The following is a 23,803-nucleotide window of genomic DNA, read 5'->3' as shown; positions in this document are numbered from 1 at the left end:
AGGAGATTCCTATGAAAATGATTTTTTTTTAACAAAATGTTTACAGAATTGCAAAAAAAAACCACTTCATAAAGCTCTTCATTTCATTTTTCTTGCTATTGTCAAAATGTGTCTCAAAGTCTTTTCATAAGAAGTTACTTCATATAGTTTTGCCTGCCAGGAAATAATTCTGCTTTACTTTAAGAACATATTGTACAGTCCCAACAATTTAGCTTCTCATCATAAGACCTGTTGGACTCCTTTAAGGGTATATGAAATCTGTGCTGTGTGATATTATGGCAAAAGAATAATGCATCACTTCAATTGCAGTTTATTATGGATTCTTAACACTTCATAAACACAAATTATATTTCTGTAGTTTGTCCCACCAACTGAAAATCATTTTCTTTTTCTTTTTGTATGCAGTGTCAAGGCTCATGGAGGAGCTAGAAACAATATGGACTAAGATGTACCAGAACAAAAACAACAGTAGAATGAAAGAGGAGAGGGGTGAACACACCAACAGTAGGGATGAGAAACAAAGTAGAGGGAGACTTGGCGAAATACGGGACATGGTGGAAGAATGAAAGTAAGGAGAGACCAAGGGGTGAACAAGATGGAGACAGCCACAAACTCTCAATCACAGAAGTGGAAAGCAAAACAGGAAACCTGGTAAGAGGTGGGCTTGGTGGGTGTTAATGAGAGACGAAAAGATCAACGTTGTGGATGGGGGATGATCTGAGATGGTGGTGAACAGCTGTCTTCAAGTCTTGGAGGGAAGAATGAAATTGAAGAATCTGTGGAAGTTGGTTCCACTGGTTGGAAAAAAGAGGAACAAATGAGTGGAGGTGAGCAGCATATCTGGATTTTGGAAGTTTCACCAAAAGAGGGTTATGCCCCCTGCAGAAACCTTGGGGGAGCGGGGGAGGGAGTGCAAGGGACAGATCCTGGAAAGGGCAGAGGGGGGCAGAGCACGGAAAGGGCAGTGGGTATAACACCAGAAAAGAGGCGGTAGAGGACAAAGAAACTGCCGACCTTTCTACAATGTGAAAGTGATAGGCCCAAAGTCTCAGCTTCATCATAATGATCTTGAAGGCCTTCGTTTCCACAGCGTCAAGCTGAACAAGGTGTGAGGCAAGGATGCTAGCCCAGAGAAGAGAGCAGTACTACTTTAAGCTGTGGATGAAGGTCTTGTTGGTCGATAAAAGTACATATGTGCCAATGAAAGACTTTGTACAATAGAGGATGCCCAATTGGCGAATGTCTTTGGAGGCCAACCGAGACATATGGTTCACCCAAGGGAGATCATTGCTGATCATTAGGCTCAGAGGTTTGACTGGACTTTTTCAAGAGGCGTATTAGGCAAGTAGATGGGAGGGTTCGCCAGTCAGTCTTTTTGGAGCGACAGAGTGAGAGTGAGATTTGTCAGGATTGAAAGACGTATTCCAAGTGTTCCTTAGAATTAACTTCCATTCCTCTGGAGGTGTATGCTAAGTTGAGGATCAGTGTCAGTTTGCTTGTGGCAAAATATATTCAGCATTTCGCTTTCACCCGTTTCCTTGTTTTGTTTTTTCAATTTTTTTTTAAATTTTCAAGTTCAAGACTACATTCACGTTTTTTGTGGACATGATGACACAAAAGCTGGCATAGTACCTGCATTTAGCTGAATATTTTTTATGTTTTTGTAATGAGCAAGATGAAAGCTCAAAGAAGAGCAAAACAACAGGATTGGTAGCAATGAGCAGGTGGACACGGCACAAACAAATGGCTGAACAAAGAAGAACCCACAGAAAGGGAGGTGTTGCATCGAGGGAGGTCAGAATGAATGGGCGAGTTAACAGGAATAAAAGATTGAATACATATGAGGCTAGAGACAAAAAGAGAACAACGTAGCAAGGTAAGCGGTGATTGAAAATTGTCTTTTTAATGTTTCCTGTATGTGGATGACTGATTAAGTTTTATTTATATCTGCTTTATTTATTCGAAAACTGTTACTGGCATGACCATTTTATTTACTTTGTGGTTGATTCTTTCTGTTGTATCAATCTTTGGAGCAGCTAGAAAGAAGATCGAGTGCACCCATGCTTGATTTATAACCACCAGTTTTATGTTTGCTATACCCTTCCAGGTGGCGGCAGTAAGTGCATTGGTCAGCCATGGCACACCGATCAAGGCCTACGTTTTCCGTAGTTATGGTCTGGCTCCTGGCTCACCATCACATCACCCGGGTGGTTGTGAGAACAAGTTGTGGCAAGCTTTGCGTGCTTCTTCTGCAGCACCAGGGTACTTCCAAGAATTCCGCCTTGGAGAGCATCTGCATCAGGTGAGGATGAAGGATATCTCGTGTTAATTTCTGAAAAGAAACTTAAGCTTAAAATTTTATATTTCAAGTTAGGATTTTGACAGTTCCACAGCAGTTGGTGATTTAAGAATGTAGATGTTTAATCGTACATATAATCCACATTCAGCTGGAATTTGACCAGTCTTGATGCATAATTGAAAATGATGCTGTGGGAAATTTGATACTGAGGCACGTAATGAACTGCGACAATTTTGAAGCCTGGCTCTATCCGTATAGCGTCGAGAAAAATGCCATTACAAATGAATCAATGTGTAAATAAAGCAAACATAATTATTTGTCATGATGCATTTCTTTCAAGCCAAAGGTTAAAAAAATATTATTTCCACAGTGTCGCTACTCTTTATATGTTTATGACCTTTGAGCATCTGTCCTGATTTTCATTCCTTCCCCAAGCAGCGTCTCCAGCGATGCTCTGACAGTAGGCAGATGAAGTGACGTTTTCCTGTAGCCGTTGGTAAATGTTGGGATGCATTCCTTGTATCTTGTGCTTGTTAAATGAGTCAACTTGGGCTTTTGGGTGTTGGTGATGCTTTCCATAGGGACTCTGGCAGAAAGCTGGCTATTAGGCTGACAGCAGATGGTAGCAGCAGGGTTGAGCTTTGGGACTAAGAGGGATATTTCATTGAAGTTTCTATACGAAGCGATGCTTAACATCAGTGGCTTGCGGTTGATGACCGCACAGAAGTTGGCAGTGAGGAATCTTGCAGCAATAAATGTCCATCAGTGGAGCGGCTCTTTGGGTCGGATTACCGGAAGGGTGTACATTGAAGCAGGAATAGTAAGGAGCTGGTGTTTTACATTGATTCTGTCAGGTTTGGCAACAGGCAATTAATTGGTGTTTTGAGGAGATTGGTACAGGCTTGATGGTATGCTGCCATGGTTGCGAAAGCATTTCTACTGCTGCATGTGGCTTCATAGCAACAAGCCTGTATTTGACAATAAAATGAGCATTCAGGTTATTTGGACTTTTACAAACAGGTCTCAGGAAATTATCTCATGCAAAATAAATGTGAAGCTGCAGTCATTACTCTCGCCAGAGGAGGGTATTGCATTTTGGTCCTATTGTTTGTTTGTTTGTTTGTTTGTTTGTTTGTCTGCACAGAACATGAGTGTTTTTCTCTGCAACAGCTTGTTGGATTGAGACAAAGTTTTCACCAGAGGAGCAACTACACATGTAGAACGTTTTAATGATAACTAGTGCATGCCCGTAGGTGCATGCCTACGGGAATGCACTAGTTATCATTACTAGATAACTAGTGCATGCCCCAAGCAAACAAAACAAAACAAAAAACTTTCAAACCGCATGCCAGAAACAAATTACACAGGCCCTTCCTTCGCTCTCACGTGCCCGTACTTGCGTGGCCGTACATGCAAAAAAAAAAAAAACTTTCAAACCGCGTGCCAGAAACAACAACCACACAGGCCGTTCCTTCGCTCTCGTAAACGACGACTGGATTGGGGCATTGTGTTTATCTATAAATGCGCATAAGAAATAGAGAAATTATTTGAATACAGTAAGTCATCACTATCCAGAAGTAGTGCATGCCCATATGGAATGTTGACATGCAATCCACAAATTATCGCTTGCATTGATTTTGCCTTTTATCGCAAGGAAAAACGCATAGAGAAGAGGAAAGAGGAGAAAAAAAAAACGTTCAAAAATAATTTACTTCCTGCTTCGGAGCATACCAGCACTCTGATGTTACCCAAATTTATGCACCGTCTAATATGAAAAGGATTATAACTTGGGGCATTGTGTTTATCTATAAATGCGCATAAATCGAGAAATTATTAGAATACACGGTCATCATTATCCGGAAGCCCGTACGTTGTAACCCGTAATGGGGAACACGGCTGCCCGTAAAAAAAATAATAATAAATACATATTCAAACCGCGAGCAACAAACAACCACCACACAGGCCGTTTCTTTGCTCTCGCGTGCCCGTACGTGGGTGGCGCGGAAGTTCTCATATCACAGTTACGATGACTCGCAATTTAGGTTTTAATTGTCAATTATTCAATTAGCGCCAACGTATTTTGCCTTTTCGCAATGTCATCGCAAGGAAAAACAAAAAGAGAAGAGAAGAGAGAAAAAAAAATTACTTCCTGGTTCGGAGCATACCAGCACTGATGTTACCGAAATTTATGCACCGTCTCATATGAAAACGATCATAACTTGCGGCATTGTGTTTATCTATAAATGCGCATAAGAAATCGAGAAATTATTAGAATACACGAAGTCATCACTCTCCGGAAGTCCGTACGTTACAACGTATTTTGCCTTTTATCGCAAGGAAAAACACAAAGAGAAGAGGAAAGAGGAGAAAAAAAAAACGGCATGCACCATCTGCACCGTGCGGACGTTGCGGCATGCACCGTCTCATATGAAAACGATCATAACTTGCGGCATTGTGTTTATCTATAAATGCGCATAAGAAATCGAGAAATTATTAGAATACACAAAGTCATCATTATCCGGAAGTCCGTATGTTGTAACCCGTAATGGGGAAAGCGGCTGAGCTTCCCTTCTCCATCGGCCACGCCCACGCAACAACGTGTCTTCTCATTGGTTTGGTAAATAAATGGCCATAACTTGGGAAGCACTTGTCCGATTAATATCAAACCTTGAAAAGGCACATCCTCAGGTCTCCAGCAATATACCTGGCAAGTTTCAATTAGATCGGACCAGCGTTTGACGAGAAACGGCAGTCACACACACAGACACACACACACACACACACACACACACACACACACACACACACACACACACACACACACACACACACACACACACACACACACACACACACACACACACACACACACACAGATTGCTGGAATCTATATTAATATTTCGGCATGCCCCTTTTTTGTTCCACCATCAGATTTTTGTAACTGCATGAAATGAAACAAGCTTTGACAGAAAAAGTAATGATATTATTGTCTTCCTTAAGAGGCCCCTCAAAATTCGTTTTGATGATTATCTATATTAATATTTCGGCACGCCCCTTTCTTTGTTCCACCATCAGATTTTTGTTACTGCATGAAATGAAACAAGCTTTGACGTATATAGTAATGATATTATTGTCTTCCTTTAGAGGCCCCTCAAAATTCGTTTTGATGATTATCTATATTAATATTTTGGCATGCCCCTTTTTTTGTTCCACCATCAGATTTTTCTTACTGCATGAAATAGAATTATATTAATATTTCGGCACGCCCCTTTTTTTGTTCCACAATCAGATTTTTGTTACTGCATGAAATGAAACAAGCTTTGACATATTATATAGAAATGATATTATTGTCTTCCTAAAGAGGCTCCTCAAAATTCGTTTTGATGATTATCTACATTAATATTTTGGCACGCCCCTTTTTTTGTTCCACCATCAGATTTTTGTTACTGCATGAAATGAAACAAGCTTTGACATATAAAGTAATGATATTATTGTCTTCCTTAAGAGGCCCCTCAAAATTCGTTTTGATGATTATGGTAGTTAAACAGTTCATGTTCATCCGACTTTTTATTATTCCTACTGCACTTCATTAGAACATAGATTGTGGATGGATGCGCAGATCCCAGGAGAACAACTATAGCTGTACAGAACAATTCATATTATCGATGGATAAAAATGATATTTAATTGATATTATAATAAATTGTTTATTTAAAATATCCTCAAATTTTGTGAGTTTTTAGTTTGTTGTGAAATATTAGGTCCTCACATCTCCGCATAGTGGTGTACAGGCTTAAGTCATACTTCTGTTTACTACCGTAGAAAATCACAGAACCATCCGATCGACATGCTGTTAACATTTTCAGAATCACCTAAATTCTACAGCATATGAATATGGAGACGAAACTGATCCGGCCAGCTAAAAATCTACAAGATATGAATATGTAGACGAAACTGATCCGGCCTTTTGGATCATTTTAAAGTAGGGTGCCCTGTAATTTTAATGCGCTCTATGGATCCTCCGGAACTCACGAATGGTACACGTTGTGTAGTCACTAAACTACGTGGTAATGTCATCGAAGTGGAGCTACTGCGGGACAGTTGAAGGGGAAAACCTGAAGGATAATCAATGGATAAAAATGATATAATATATTGTTTAAAATACATTCATGCTATCTGTCTTTTACCATAATGTTGCCAGTGACGCCCGTTGAAGACGGGCACCATTACTAGTTATAGATAGATGAGAATACAGCCATATTGGATTTACCCTAAAACTTATTTTAAAAAATATTCTTCTCCAGAACAACGGGACAGATCGAGGGGAAAATTCACACTAATGTTCCCCAAGCCTTTGGGATACCAGAGTATTCATGAATAATTAATTAATGGGTCACATGGTCTGGCAGCCATATTGGATTGAGTGAAAATAATTTTTTATTTCTCTTGAACTGTTTCATCGATCGACGTGAAACTTCACAATTTTGATCTAGTGGTGATGCGGAATATTATGCTTTAAATTTGAACCTGATCGGATGCATAGTCTGGCAGCCAGAATTATTTGATTTTTTGATCTGGATTATTTTCGATTTTTAAAAAAAATTTTGAATAAGGTTCACTTGGCTGAGCCTGGAAGGGTTTGAGGGTAGAGGAGTAGCAGCTGAAACCTGAATCATATCCAAGTTCCTTCTGATGACTTCATCTTTGCTTTTTGCTTCTTTGGGTTCCTTCTGATGACTCCAATGCAGGACTGTACTTATTTGATCTTCCATTTAATTTGAATTGAATTTATTATATTCCCGTTCTGAATTATATTGAATATATTAATAAACATCATGGGTCAGATTCAAGTGTCCAATCAAAGCGGTGTTGCATCAAAGCGAGACGCCTTGGTACCCATTCATCACTGCCAGTATTTATAAATTGGCAGTTCTAGTTATGTCTATTGTTAATTACATAACACACTAGCACACAAACACCACCAAAACTACACAAACACTACACAAAACAAGTCCTGGCGAGGGTCTGAAATCTCTGATTGCTCTTTTTCTTGTTTTATTTTAGAAGATTATTTTCACCTGTTGTGTGGACTTTCAGTGGAGTTTTCTATTGTTATAAAGTTTGTCCTTTCCAGAAAAGGAAGGGGAATATGTCAGGCTTAGACAATGTGACAACTCTAATGCAGTGACTGAGAAAATAATTTATGAAATCCCCAACATCAGTTTGACTTCTTTTGAGATTTTATTTTCAGGTCCATTTCCAATCTGTAATCTGGCTTGAGTTACACTCGAATCCAGAAGTTTGCAATGTCATGCAATCATGAATCTCATGGAAATTGAATAGATGTGCCATAAAATTTTGATGCGAAGATGTTGCCAGCTTCAAAGAAGTCTACAAACGTATTGATATTGGTCATGTGCGGTGAATATATGCACTGATGTACTACATATTAGTCAAATGGGTGGCTGACTTAGGCCTCGATGTGAGTCCCTTGAAGATTACCCCAGGTTCGGATGACCCAGCAACTGATGCACAAACTGTTGCCTAGGTTTTATGCATTAATTGTGAAGAATTATAGTATTATGGTCTCCAATATGTCCCAAGAACTTGGAGTTTCTCAAGTTGGCATTTTCCTCATCATCCACAAACACTTGGACATGTCCTCAGCATCAACCAGATCGGTTCCCCTAAACCTGAGCACTCATGACCGACAGCAACAACTGTCATCATGTCATGAGTTTCTCAAATTGTTAAACTCAAATTTATCTGACTTTTAACATTGTTCATCTGGTAACTGGTGATGAACCATGGGCTTATCACTAGTGTTCTGTAACCAACCTGGAATCCATGAAATGGAAATGTTGGGGAACCACCACCACCCAATAAATTTCCCTCAATCCTCAGCTGGAAAAATCATGGCCTTGACTTTCAGAATCTAACTGATTAACTGAATGCCTCACAAAACTAGAATCACAGGAAAATATTACACGTCTCAAGCACAAATGCAGCATGCCATTAGGGGCAAACACCGAGGGTGTTGACCGATTTTGTGCTCACACTCCTTCATGCCAACATGCTTGTGCAAAATGTCCATGTTATTCTAACCTCCATTCATGACTATACCTTTGACAAGGTGGACCTCCCTCCCCCCAAACTCTTTGACAGTTCGGAACTGGACCCGGGTGACTATTATCTGTAAAGATATTTGAGGACCGATGTGCATCCACCATATTTTTGCGAATGATGAGGAACTGGCTGAAGCAAGCTGAAAAGTTATTTTATGGACATAGAAGGCCGAATGGAGCAAATGCATTGAAATAAAGGGGATGCTATATTGTATGTCATTCATATAACTTTTTGAACACCCTCATCATATCTCTTGTATTTCTGTTTTCTCCATTGGTGGGCATCATGCCACTAATGGAGAAAACAAAAATTTAAAAAAACTACAAGATGTGACACTGTTATGTGCAGTTGGGAAAATAAATAACAAAGCATTATCAGTGTATTCCCATGCACTCTAAGCTGCAGTTGAAACTAAAACTTGTTCAGCAGGATCAAACGATGCATAGATATGATGTACTCCAACAAAGCCAATAAAATATGCACACAATTTTAAGTATCTGAATGAAAAGAAAATAACCACAACTGATTTTTTTTGCAAACAGAAGAATCATCGACAACCATGATGCAATGAAGTAAAAGTAAATTTATGTGATGTAAATCACAAGTATCCTGAGAGTATTGACGGGACTTTTATTCCATACCTAAAAGAAGACAAAAAGTGATCCATAATAGTTTTTCAAACGATTATGGCCATCACTGTTGAACTAATCATTCTTTTCTAAGGTGCCTGGGATATATATATACACATATATATTGTTGCGGTCTTCGCGCCCGCCGGCGTGCGGACGGCCACATAACTCGAATCGCGGCACGTCGCCCACCGGACGGACAATCCAGTCGTGACCCTCTCGGACTAACGCCGGGAACCAGTCACGGGTGGACCTTTCGGTCTCACCGCGATCGAGCCAATCAGCCCCCACGTGGGATAGGGTTGCTCGCCAAATTCGAACTACCTAAGTACCCACGCGGAGGGTAGACCGGGCGATCGCACCTCGCCGCAGGTCGACTTCGGACACGGGCCACTTAAGCGACCCGTTCCGTACTATCAGAATAACCGAGCGGTGTTATCGTCGACCTCGACGGTTCGATTAATTATCGGGCGTATTCAGCCCACTACCAACCCTTTACGTGAAGCAAGATGGGGATTCAATGGAGGAAAAGACGAAGCGAAGCGGGAAACAGTTCAACAATAAAGCACATTTATTCGCCGCACACGGGAAGCACACAAATACAATTCCACCAAAAGCACACAAAAAAAAGAAAACACAATTCCATTTACACAAAAAGCAAATATAAAAGCGAAAACAATGCAGAGCTAATACCGACTACCGAGCACACGGCAACACTTATACAATTCTACTTCACAGACGGCGCCGACAACACATACCCAAAACCAAGGAAAGAACATCCCCAAGAATGAGGCAGGCCTGAGGCCGAGACCGGGTCGGGCCTACCCGTCTGGTGATGAGACGCGAAGCGGCGATGGCCCCGCAACCCGCGGGCCTCGTGGACGGTGTCAGGCAGGGGGTGGGAAAAGGGGCCCCCTTTGTCGCACTATCTCAGCGCGGGGGGAAACAGGAGGGGGTTGCTGATGCTCGGGGTAGAGAGGATCTTTATTATCCCTGGTGTGCGTCTCCACCTCGGCCAGGTCGCGCTGCCGGCCTCCCTCGGGCGTGCAGCTCCTGGCACCGACGCGAGCACCCCCTCGTCTGACTCTCTTCAGCTTCTCCAGCCACTGCAGGCTTCGGGCTCCAGACTTCCACACTCGTCCCCTCCGTTCCGACTCCTTCTCGTTCTCGTTCTCCTTTTTCGACTCCTTCTCGTTCTCGTTCTCGTTCTCCTTTGCGACTCTCGTTCTCCTTTTCGTTCTCGTTCTCCTCCTCTGACTGACGAACACCGTCCTTTTATCCCCCCGTAACTTCGCCTTTGACCCCCTCCCTCTGACCTTTCACCTCGCTCCCCATTGGCCCGAGAAAAAGTGGGCGTGAAGGCTTTTTGATCCACAAATTTGCATATATCGATCGCCCTGGGGGCGGGGCCAATTCGCCCCTCGCTCACCGATTGGACGGCAAAAAGTGGGCGTGTGTCGTTTTTGATCCGTTTTTGAAGCACAAAATCCGTGATTTTGTACACGCTGTTCGACGCGCGTTCTGCATGAGTCCAACACCGGTACCCACAGCGGGGCAAGAACGGTGGCGATGCTACGGTTGTGGTGAAGCGGTGGTTGTGGTCGGTGGTTGATGTTGTGGTTGTGATCATGGCGGTTGGTCCAAAATAAAGATAGTAAAAGAAAAACGGCTATCCTGAAGAGTCGCAGCACGTATAAATGACATGTATTCCCACTAGACAACGGGTTTGGGCCTAACTACACATGCACTTACCGAGATACCTCACCTAAGGGACCTGGATGGTGGTTTGCGAATCTGGTAACCACAACAATATATATATATATATATATGTGTATGTGTGTATATATATATATATATATATATATATATATATATATATATATATATATATATATATATATATATATATACACACATACACATATATATATATATATATATATATATATATATATATATATATATATATATGTGTATGTGTGTGTGTATATATATATATATATATATATACACACATACACATATATATCTGTACTGATAAAAGGCAATGCGTGTGTGTCAGTGTGGTTGTTTCCTCCATGGTTCCAAAAACATGCAACCTTGCAGCCTGAAACTTTGCATGCATACTAAGAAAACTCCAAGGAAGTGCAAGAGTGAAAATTGGGTGTTTGGGTTAATTGAAACACCCCTTTTGAAGATAATTAACTGCCTTATTTAATTAAATCCTTAATCAGGCGATCCTCAGCCACCTTGCTGTCTGTGGTTTTCAGGCATTTCGTGGGTAACCTCGCTGGGGTCTGAAGCTGCCATGTTATTTGGCCTGCTCAACCTTACCTTGACTTGGAACAGGCCGCAACTTGGAACAAGCTGTTCATCATTGCTATACTACAAATCGCTTGGTACATTGGAATGCTTAGAAACACCCGGATACATCAGCATTTGTTATTTTTATTTCCTTTCCACACATGCGATCGCCAAGAGTATCTCTTAAACTAAGAAGAATTACAAAATTTAACCTCCACAATCGAACTTGCAAGCAGTTCTGACTCCTAGAAAAGTGTTCATTTGTCCAATTCGGACATATGTGACATTTTGGGCGTCTCTCGGAGGTGCACTGTATGTTGAATATGATGGTTCGTTGATTGCCAATTGCGTACCAAGGGAGCCGTTTCTTATCAACCGTTTCGTTGGAGTGCTTGCTTGAATTCTTAAGCCACTTAGCAAGTACTCTCCAAGCTACTTGGTTGTTCGTTTTGGGAAAAGGAACATGTGCTTTCAATCTCGCATCGATTTGACGTATGTTCCCACCTTTGTTGGGCTCTGCAGTTCCATGAAGTGGGTTCCTCGGGAGGTGTCTCATCCACTGAAAATGTGCAATTATATTTTTTCAGGACATCACTTAGTTTAACCTTTTTGTGCAATCTCTATTTGAAATCCACCTCTCACTTCGATATTGATATACATCCGAAAAAAAAAGCTCCAAAAATATGGAATAGGCAAAGCCTAGAAGCGAACGTAGAATTCTTCTTACATTCGCTTCTTAAATATATCAAATTAAAGTCTTTTTGCAGTGAAAAAATAAATATTACCTCAACATTACCTTTACATCAACAACGACACCGCCTAGAACAGGATCTCATCTGCAAAAATAAATATTACCTCAACATTCCCTTCACAACAACAACTACACCACCTAGAACAAGATCTCATCTAAAAAATTAATATTACCTTTACATTACCTTCACAACAACAACTACACCGCCTAGAACAGGATATCATCTGAAAAAAATAAATATTACCTCAACATTATACCTCAACATTACCTTCACAACAACAACTACACCACCTAGAACAGGATCTCATCTGAAAAAAAAAATCCTCAACATTACCTTCACAACAACAACTACACCACCTAGAACAGGATCTCATCTGCAAAAATAAATATTACCTCAACATTACCTTCACAACAACAACTACACCGCCGAGAAGAGGATCTCATCTGAAAAAAAAATATTACCTCAACATTATACCTCAACATTACCTTCACAACGATAACTACACCACCTAGAACAGGATCTCGTCGAAAAAAAAATATATATATTACCTCAACATTACCTTCACAACAACAACTACACCACGTAGAACAAGTTCTCATCTAAAAAAATAAATATTACCTTTACATTACCTTCACAACAACAACTACACCACCTAGAACAGGATCTCATCTGAAAAAAATAAATATTACCTCAACATTATACCTCAACATTACCTTCACAAGAACAACTACACCGCCTAGAACAGGATCTCATCTAAAAAAAAAATATATATATTACCTCAACATTATACCTCAACATTACCTTCACAACGACAACTACGCCACCTAGAACAGGATCTCATCTAAAAAAATAAATATTACCTCAACATTACCTTCACAACAACAACTACACTGCCTAGACCAGGATCTCATCTAAAAAAAAAAAAATTAATATTAACTCAACATTACCTTCACAACAACAACTTCACCGCCAAGAACAGGATCTCATCTGCAAAAATAAATATTACCTCAACATTACCTTCACAACCACAACGACACCGCCGAGAACAGGATCTCATCTGAAAAAAAATTAATATTACCTCAACATTACCTTCAAAAGCGCACAACTACACCACCTAGAACAGGATCTCATCTAAAAATAAAAAATATTACCTCAACATTATACCTCAACATTACCTTCACAACAACAACTACACCGCCCAGAACAGGATCTCATATATAAAAAAAATATATTACCTCAACATTATACCTCAACATTACCTTCACAACAACAACTACACCACCTAGAACAGGATCTCATCTAAAAATATTAATATGACCTCAACATTACCTTCACAACGACAACTACACCACCTAGAACAGGATCTCATCTGAAAAAATAAATGTTACCTCAACATTATACCTCAACATTACCTTCACAACTACAACTACATCACGTAGAACAGGATCTCATCTAAAAAAATTAATATTACCTTTACATTACCTTAACAACAACAACTACACCGCCTAGAACAGGATCTCATCTGAAAAAAAAAATGTTACCTCAACATTACCTTCACAACAACAACTACACTGCCTAGAACAGGATCTCATCTGAAAAAATAAATGTTACCTCAACATTACCTTCACAGCAACAACTACACCGCCTAGAACAGGATATCATCTGAAAAAATAAATATTACCTCAACATTATACCTCAACATTACCTTCACAACAACAACTACACCACCTAGAACAGGATCTCAGCTGAAAAAAAAAATCCTCAACATTACCTTCACAACAACAACTACACCGCTTAGAACAGGATCTCATCTGCAAAAATAAATATTACCTCAACATTACCTTCACAACAACAACTACACCGCCGAGAAGAGGATCTCATTTGAAAAAAAAAATATTACCTCAACATTATACCTCAACATTACCTTCACAACGACAACTACACCACCTAGAACAGGATCTCGTCGAAAAAAAAAAAAATATTACCTCAACATTATAACTCAACATTACCTTCACAACAACTACACCACCTAGAACAAGTTCTCATCTAAAAAAATAAATATTACCTTTACATTACCTTCACAACAACAACTACACCACCGAGAACAGGATCTCATCTGAAAAAAATAAATATTACCTCAACATTATACCTCAACATTACCTTCACAACAACAACTACACCACCGAGAACAGGATCTCATCTGACAAAAAAAATCCTCAACATTACCTTCACAACAACAACTACACCGCCTAGAACAGGATCTCATCTGCAAAAATAAATATTACCTCAACATTACCTTCACAACAACTACACCGCCGAGGACAGGATCTCATCTGAAAAAAATAAATATTACCTCAACATTATACCTCAACATTACCTTCACAACGACAACTACGCCACCTAGAACAGGATCTCATCTAAAAAAATAAATATTACCTCAACATTACCTTCACAACAACAACTACACTGCCGAGAACAGGATCTCATCTAAAAAAAAAAATTAATATTAACTCAACATTACCTTCACAACAACAACTTCACCGCCAAGAACAGGATCTCATCTGCAAAAATAAATATTACCTCAACATTACCTTCACAACCACAACGACACCGCCGAGAACAGGATCTCATCTGAAAAAAAATTAATATTACCTCAACATTGCCTTCACAATGACAACGACACCACCTAGAACAGGATCTCATCTAAAAAAAAAAATATTACCTCAACATTATACCTCAACATTACCTTCACAACAACAACTACACCGCCCAGAACAGGATCTCATATATAAAGAAATATATTACCTCAACATTATACCTCAACATTACCTTCACAACAACAACTACACCGCCTCGAACAGGATCTCATCTAAAAATATTAATATTACCTCAACATTACCTTCACAACGACAACTACACCACCTAGAACAGGATCTCATCTAAAAATATTAATATTACCTCAACATTACCTTCACAACGACAACTACACCGCCTCGAACAGGATCTCATCTAAAAAAATAAATATTATCTCAATATTACCTTCACAACGCCAACTACACTGCCTAGAACAGGATCTCATCTGAAAAAATAAATGTTACCTCAACATTACCTTCACAACAACAACTACACTGCCTATAACAGGATCTCATCCAAAAATATATATATATATATATATATATATATATATATATATATATATATATATATATATATTACCTCAACATTATACCTCAACATTACCTTCACAACAACTACACCGCCGAGAACAGAATCTCATCCAAAAAAAAATATTATATATTACCTCAACATTATACCTCAACATTACCTTCACAACAACTACACCACGTAGAACTGGATCTCATCTAAAAAAAATTAATATTACCTTTACATTACCTTCACAACAACAACTACACCACCTAGAACAGGATCTCATCTAAAAAAATAAATGTTACCTCAACATTATACCTCAACATTACCTTCACAACGACAACTACACCACCTAGAACAGGATCTCATCTGAAAAAATAAATGTTACCTCAACATTATACCTCAACATTACCTTCACAACGACAACTACACCACCTAGAACAGGATCTCATCTAAAAAATTAATATTACCTCAACATTACCTTCACAACGACAACTACACCGCCTCGAACAGGATCTCATCTAAAAATATTAATATTACCTCAACATTACCTTCACAACGACAACTACACCACCTAGAACAGGATCTCATCTAAAAATATTGTTGTGGTTGACGAAATTCGCAAACCACCATTCAGGTCCCTTAGGTGAGATATCTCTGTAAGTATATGTGTAGTTAGGCCCAAACCCGTTGTTTAAAGGGAATAAATGTCATTCATTCGGGCTGCGACCCCTCAGGATAGCAGTTTTTCTTTTACTATCTTTATTTTGGACCAGCCGCCATTACTACCACCACCAACCACGTCTCAACAGCCATCACACAACAACCACCAACCGCAACGCCGCTTCACAACAACAGCCACGACCTTTACCGTCACAACTCGCCCTCGCAACCATCGCATCACCGTCATTCCCACCCCGCTTGTGGGCACCGATACTGGACTCGTGCAGGGCGCGCACCGAGCAGGGGTGCAAAAGCGCCGGCCTTTCCGAAGAAAACGGATCAAAAACGACTCACGCCCACTTCTGTTCCGTCCTATCGGTGAGCGTGGGGCGATTTGGCCCCGCCTCCAGGTACGTTGGAGTGTGGTCGCTATATGCAAATTCATGGATCAAAAAGCATTCACGCCCACTTTTTCTCGGTCCAATGGGGAGCCAGTTAGAGGTGAAGGGTCGGAGGTAAAGGGTCGAAGGTGAAGGAGCGAGGCCACGGGGGATATAAACGACCGCGTTCGTCAGTCAAAGAGGGTTGTCGGTGGAGCTGGGAAGAAGTGGTAGTATTCAGAGTGAAGAGGACGGAGCTGTGGAGAAGTGGCGGCGGCGAAGGCGGTCGAGGGGGTGCTCGTGTCGGAGTCGGGGAGCTGCGGAGGGAGAGGCCGGCGGCGCGACCGAGGTCGTGGTGGAGACGCTCGTCGCGGGACCCGAGACAGGGAGATATCCTCCTTTCCCCCGAGCATCAACAACCCCCTCCTGTTTCCCCCCCGCGCTGAGATAGTGCGAGAAGGGGGGCCCCGTCCCCACCCCATACCAGGCAGTCCCAGCGAGGCCCGCGGAGTCGGGGCGCCAGCGCCATTTCGCGGCTCATCACCAGACGGGTAGGCCCGACGCGGTCTCGGCCCCAGGCCCGCCTCATCCTTGAGGGTGGTCCTTTTCTTTTGCTTTGGGTATATGTGTTGTCGGCGCCGTCTGTAAAGTAAAACTGCATAAGTGTTGCCGTGTGCTCGCGTAGTCGGTAATAGATCTGCATTGTTGCATTTGCTTTTTGTGTAATATTGTGTTTCTTCTTCTTTTACATTTGCTCTTGGTGTAATTGTATCTGTGAGCTTTCCGTTCATCGTGAAATAAATGTGCTTTATGTTGAACTGTTTTCCCGTTTCGCTTCGTCTTTTCCTTTATTGAATCTCCATCTTACTTCACGTAAAGGGTTGGTCGTGGGCTAAAACGCCCGATAATTAATCGAACCGTCCAGGTTGACGATAACACCGCTCGGTCATCCCGATAGTACGGAACGGGTCGCTTAAAGTGGCCCGTGTCCGAAGTCGACCTGCGGCGAGGTGCGATCGCCCGGTCTACCCTCCGTGTGGGTACTTAGGTAGGTCGAATTTGGCGAGCAACCCTATCCCACGCGGGGGCCGATTGGCACGATCGTGGTGAGGCCGAAAGGTCCACCCGTGACTAGTTCCCGGCGTTAGTCCGAGAGGGTCACGACGGGATTGTCCGTCCGGTGGGCGACGTGCCGCGATTCGAGTTACATGGCCGTTCGCACGCCGGCGGGCGCGAATCCGCAACACTGGTGTCAGGTTGTGCGATATAAACTCATCGCCATCCTTGCGGCACTGGTATCGGAGAACGGGAAAACGGGCTCTCCTGTCTCCAGCTAAATTCACGGGAATCGGTCCAGGGGTGAGAGAGGAGCGACCCCCAATTCCCTCCAAATTACGAGCGAGCTAAATTAACCCTTTGCGAGAAGATGGCGTCTCAAGGCGAGCGGGAGCCGGGGGTATTAGAAATGGATGTAGGATGTGTAGAATCCATGGTCCAGGATGAAAACCCCGTGCAGGAAATGTTGATGTGCAGGAACATGAACTCCCCCAACTGAGCCCAGAGCCCGAAATAGGTGCGGCAGCGGCCGCGGTGTATGACACCTTCCCTCCCCCCCTCCGCCAAAACCCCCCCGATCTTTGCCGAATCGGCTCACCCAAGCGCACCCGACATGGCCCAGCTCTGCGCCATGCTGGCGGAAATGACAGCGAACATGAACAAGCAAATGAACGAAGTGAAAACGAGGATGGATGCGAATACACAAAAAATGGACGAAAAGATGGATGCATACACAAATGAAATGAAAAACGAAATGGAAGGAATGAACAAGCAAATGAACGGAATGGAAACAAACATGAAGGAAGAAACTAAAAAGCTGCGGGGTGAGACGCAGAACATGGGCGGATGCCTGCAGGCGGGCATGAAGGCCGTGACCAGGGAGCTAAAAATGGCGACTCCACGTGTAGGAGCGAACGAGCTGGGAGGGGGTGCAACGGCTGACAGGCCCGCGGTGGAGGCGGGTAAGAAAAAAATAATTCGGGGGGCGTGTTGGGCGAGGGTCGTGACGGTAACCGAGAGGGACAAACTAATTGGGGTGACGGAGACGTGCACGAGGGAGATAACAAGGGGAGAGACAGAAATAATAGTTGAGACAAGGGAGGTAAAGGGTGAAGAGGTGACTGAGTTGGCAGAGACACGGGAGATGGGAACGATAGAGGGAAGACTGCACGATGAAGACGGGGTAAGTGACGCACACACACACACGGAGGTAGTGGAGGATAATGGGGGTGAGCTCGCGGACTGGGTGGAGGCCCGGTGCGAGCAGCTGGATGGCCTCCTCCAGGAACGAGGGGAGGGAGTATGCCCCCTTGAGGCGAGTCATGACCAGGTGGGTTCGGTCTTGCTTTGCGAGGTCGAGGGGAGGAGTGCTGTGGACAGGTGCACGGAGAGCTTGGGGGTATAGAGGCCCCGGAGACCCTTGTGGGGACACGAATCCCCAGTGTGGTTGTCCCTGTGTGTGTGGTGCAAGGTGTGAGTGCATCCCCGTGTGTGGAAGCGACCCCGTGTGTGAGTGGTGTGGTGGCGATTGTGCCGGAGTACGTGCTTCCCAGCACGCCGTGTGTAAAAGGGGCACCGCAAGTGGAAGAGGCCGTGTGTGTGAGTGAAACGGCCAGTATGAGTGAGGCACCGCGGTTGAGTGCCCCCGCGTGTGTGAGTGAGGCACGGTGTATGAGTGAGGCACCGCGGATGAGTGCCCCCGTGTGTGTGAGTGAGGAACGGTGTATGAGTGAGGAACCGCGGGTGAGTGCCCCCGCGTGTGTGAGTGAGGCACGGTGTGTGGATGAGGCACCGCGGGTGAGTGCCCCCGCGTGTGTGAGTGGTGTGGTTTGTGTGAGGGAAATGGCACGAGTGAGTGGAAGGCCGCGAGTGAGGGGAGCCACGTGTGCAAGGGTAATGGCATGCGTGAGTGAACGGCCGAGTGCAAGGGAGACCGTGTGTGTGAGAGAGCGGTATGTAAGGGAGATGTCGGTGGGCATGTGTGAACATGCAGCCGCGTCTCCCGGGGTGAATGTAATGGAATGGAGTGTGAGCGTCGTAACACGCAGGTGTGCGTGGGTCGAATGGCGACGACGGCGACATGTGAGGAAAGAAAGCCGGGTAGCGGCTGTAGTTGTTTCGGGGACCGTGCCGGGTTCACCCAGCAGTGAGCACGAGGTCCGTGCTGTGCAACGCACGAGGCCCCCACGTGCTCGCTTGCGAGAGTGAAGTCCCGGTCCGGAAACGCCAGCGGTGGATTTGCCGATCCCGCGGACGGACAAAGTTTAGGCAGGATTATGGATTTGGACCGGACGGGTTCTCCACGCGATCGTGTGTGTTAAGCTCCAACGGGCAAAGCACATGTGTTCGCGTGGGGAACCCCTCGAGACGTGGGGCTTGTTTTTTTATGCGCACGGTGACGTCATGGCTGCACGTGGGGTTGGAATCCGGCAGGAGGGGTATCCCTGCCAGATGGTACCGTCCAAGGAGGGACGAGGAACATGTGCAGCTGCATGACGTCACGGGCAGGTGCAAAGTGCGCGAGTTGTGAGTTGCCGCGCTGGTGCTGCGCAATTAGAAAAAAAAAAAAAAAGAACAGTAAGCCTCACTTTCGGGTGCACAGGATTCCTGGGCAAGGGGTGGAAGACCCCCTTGACCAGGGCACAGGATGGAAACTAGTTAGGGGGAAGGGTTAGCTTAGCTCGACCGGCTCCATGGGGCAGGGGTAAGTCCTCATGGGGCCCGTGGAATGGATTAGTTAGAGGGATTTAGATGAGCTTTAGGTGGGGAAATGAAAGTTATTTTAGAGATTTGGAGACAGTGACAGACTTGTGAATGTGTAGAGGGGACGTAGTTTAGCTACGCAGTGTTAAAAGGAACGTGCTGTAGTATAAGGGATGACGTGGGAGCACGAGTTTGTTAGGGGATGTAGTTAGAAGGATGGCAGAGTTCAGCGGTGAGTGTGTTGAAGAGTAGTTGGTGAGTGAAGTGGAAGCATGTGCTTGGTGAGTGAGTGAGGCCAGCGGGTCTGTGTGTATGGAGTGAATGGGGAATGCATGGTGCGATGAGTGATTGGGGGGAGGAGTGACTCCCGCCCAAGGGACCCCGGGGTCAGTGTAGAGTGAGTTAGGGGGTTAGTCAAATTTACAAAATGGAGGTCGTTTTGTTGTTGGTGGGAGTGTAGGCTCGAAACCCGTTTGGAGGGGTGCAGGAGCCCTGTTGACGGGCTGGGAGCGTGGCTGCGAAAAGTGAGTATCGCTGAGTGGGTACCCCGGGCACCAGGCTAGTCGGCCGTAGTAGGCCAAGGGCCCATGGGGGGCCGGGATAGCGTAGTGGGCACGGGTGCGCCTGCTTGGTGCGGGGGCCCGGGGCACCATTAGCCGCGTGGGCAGTGTTGTGGGCACGGGTGACCCTCGGAAAGGGGCCTGGGAAGCCAGCCTGCCACGTGTGCGTTTCAGGGGAGGTGCCATGGGGGGCACTCCCCGGTGTTTAGGGAGCTGGTAGGCTCGGAGGCAGTGTAGTGCCCAGGGGTGCCATCGTCGGAGAATCGGCAGAGGGTCGTGCCTGCCAAAGGGAGCCACGTGTCCCAGCCATGAGACCGTGTGAGGGCACGGAGAGAAAATTGGGGGGCGAGGCCCGAAATTGTGAGGACACCAACACAGGCGACGGGAATCTGGGTTGTTAGAACCAATAGTTTAAGCGAGAGGCGCTTGTTGAAAGCCCCGGGGTAGTTTAACAGTTAAATGGTTAGGGTAGATTAGGAAGTGTACCCCTCCGCACCATCCATCCCCTCGCTCTCGTTGTGGGCCGCTGGACCCACTTTGGGTTAGATCGCTGAAGTCTGGGGAGGCCATTCTGAGGCTTGGATTGGGCCTCGACACAGGACGTTAGCTCTCCCTTATTCCCCTCCGGGAAGGGAACGTAGGGGTTGGGAGTAGGCTAGGTGATAGGATAGGTTAGCCGAACAAAGACGATAAAGGGGGTTAGGGGACGATTTATAGTGGGGAAGTAAAAATAAAAAAATAAGTTGGGGCTAAATTGGGGTTTGACAAATTAAGGGAGTGGGTATAGACATTGACAGGCAAAGGCGATAGGTTGGGAGGGAGACCGCAGGGTAGGTCTGAGCCCGCCTTCCGAGTGGCCAGCACCACCGCACTCCCTCCACCAACCTCCACTGAACGGCAAAGACTGGCCAGCTTCATCTGCTGGCTGCGTTGCTGCAAGGCAAAGGCCGGCCCACTTCATCGGCAGCTGTTGTTTTGCTGCAAGTCTTGTGCCGGCTGGATCGTCTGCAGCTGCTGTGCTGCAAGGCCTGTGCCGGTCGGATTGTCTGCAGCTACTGTGCTTCAAGGCCTGCGCCAGCCAGTTCATCTGCCGGCTGTGTTTGCCTGCTACCTTTGCCATGCCATGCCCACTGCCCCTGTTCACCAGCCCCGTTCAATTTTTGCTTTGCCCCCCCTGTTCATTTCCATGTGCGCCAGGATCCGCAAGGCAACAGTTTGCAAGCTGCGAGAACTGCCCTGTTGGCAGCTACAACACGGGCCTGCAGTGGCGGCCCGTGCACCGTGTTTGCGTGCATCCATTCATCCATCCATCCGTTGTGCTCATTGCGTGTGCCACTTGAGCTGGCACGGAGACTGTGTTTGTGCAGCCCATGCACCGTTGTGGTTCACTGCGTTCAGTTCAAAAGGGAAGGCCTTGGACTGCGTGTGAGCAGCCGGCCACGTTCCCTGTCACCTGCATTGTTTGAGCCAGAGACTGCATGCGAGCAGCCTGGCTCCCTGCTAACTGCTTTCTTTTTGCAGAGTTCATCGATCCTGGGCCATGGTTTAGTGTAAAATTTGTAAGTTAAGGTTAAGATGTACTGTAAATATGAGTGCGCCCCCGGCATGTATGTCTTAGCGCCGGCAATTTTATTTAAGTCGTCCGTGTGAGTGAGTTTGTATAGGTAGTTACTCAGCCCTCAGGTTATTTATTTTGGGGACACGAATACCATGAATGTCGCACTCAGGGATCCGTAGGTAAAATGTACTAGGGGAAAACTACACATGATGGCACACGAAAATTTGACGACTCGGGACGAGTCTGTAAAAAGGGGAGGGGGTAGTGTTGTGGTTGACGAAATTCGCAAACCACCATTCAGGTCCCTTAGGTGAGATATCTCTGTAAGTATATGTGTAGTTAGGCCCAAACCCGTTGTTTAAAGGGAATAAATGTCATTCATTCGGGCTGCGACCCCTCAGGATAGCCGTTTTTCTTTTACTATCATTATTTTGGACCAGCCGCCATTACTACCACCACCAACCACGTCTCAACAGCCATCACACAACAACCACCAACCGCAACGCCGCTTCACAACAACAGCCACGACCTTTACCGTCACAACTCGCCCTCGCAACCATCGCATCACCGTCATTCCCACCCCGCTTGTGGGCACCGATACTGGACTCGTGCAGGGCGCGCACCGAGCAGGGGTGCAAAAGCGCCGGCCTTTCCGAAGAAAACGGATCAAAAACGACTCACGCCCACTTCTGTTCCGTCCTATCGGTGAGCGTGGGGCGATTTGGCCCCGCCTCCAGGTACGTTGGAGTGTGGTCGCTATATGCAAATTCATGGATCAAAAAGCATTCACGCCCACTTTTCCTCGGTCCAATGGGGAGCCAGTTAGAGGTGAAGGGTCGGAGGTAAAGGGTCGAAGGTGAAGGAGCGAGGCCACGGGAGATATAAACGACCGCGTTCGTCAGTCAAAGAAGGTTGTCGGTGGAGCTGGGAAGAAGTGGTAGTCGTCAGAGTGAAGAGGACGGAGCTGTGGAGAGTTGGCGGCGGCGAAGGCGGTCGAGGGGGTGCTCGTGTCGGAGTCGGGGAGCTGCGGAGGGAGAGGCCGGCGGCGCGACCGAGGTCGTGGTGGAGACGCTCGTCGCGGGACCCGAGACAGGGAGATATCCTCCTTTCCCCCGAGCATCAACAACCCCCTCCTGTTTCCCCCCCGCGCTGAGATAGTGCGAGAAGGGGGACCCCGTCCCCACCCCATACCAGGCAGTCCCAGCGAGGCCCGCGGAGTCGGGGCGCCAGCGCCATTTCGCGGCTCATCACCAGACTGGTAGTCCCGACGCGGTCTCGGCCCCAGGCCCGCCTCATCCTTGAGGGTGGTCCTTTTCTTTTGCTTTGGGTATATGTGTTGTCGGCGCCGTCTGTAAAGTAAAACTGCATAAGTGTTGCCGTGTGCTCGCGTAGTCGGTAATAGATCTGCATTGTTGCATTTGCTTTTTGTGTAATATTGTGTTTCTTCTTCTTTTACATTTGCTTTTGGTGTAATTGTATATGTGTGCTTTCCGTTCATCGTGAAATAAATGTGCTTTATGTTGAACTGTTTTCCCGTTTCGCTTCGTCTTTTCCTTTATTGAATCTCCATCTTACTTCACGTAAAGGGTTGGTCGTGGGCTAAAACGCCTGATAATTAATCGAACCG

The 23,803-nt window shown here is 45.0% G+C and overlaps 1 protein-coding gene across 16 annotated transcripts in view; it reads left to right on the top strand.

Annotated features, from left to right (window-relative positions):
• The window catches only part of LOC147018044 (calcium-independent phospholipase A2-gamma-like), a 185,113-nt gene that overhangs the window by 145,707 nt on the left and 15,603 nt on the right, over positions 1-23,803 (top strand). For all 16 annotated transcript variants that reach the window (XM_085897339.1, XM_085897340.1, XM_085897338.1 and 13 more), the window contains one exon: positions 2,108-2,302. In XM_085897339.1, the coding sequence (XP_085753465.1) occupies positions 2,108-2,302 (195 nt within the window). The remainder of the gene's footprint in view (positions 1-2,107; positions 2,303-23,803) is intronic.

This window comes from Eptatretus burgeri, chromosome 10 (genome assembly GCF_056783735.1).
Source record: "Eptatretus burgeri isolate ZD-2024b chromosome 10, Ebu_testis_v1, whole genome shotgun sequence".
Taxonomy (NCBI): domain Eukaryota; kingdom Metazoa; phylum Chordata; class Myxini; order Myxiniformes; family Myxinidae; genus Eptatretus; species Eptatretus burgeri.
This window is presented reverse-complemented; position numbering and strand designations above follow the sequence as displayed.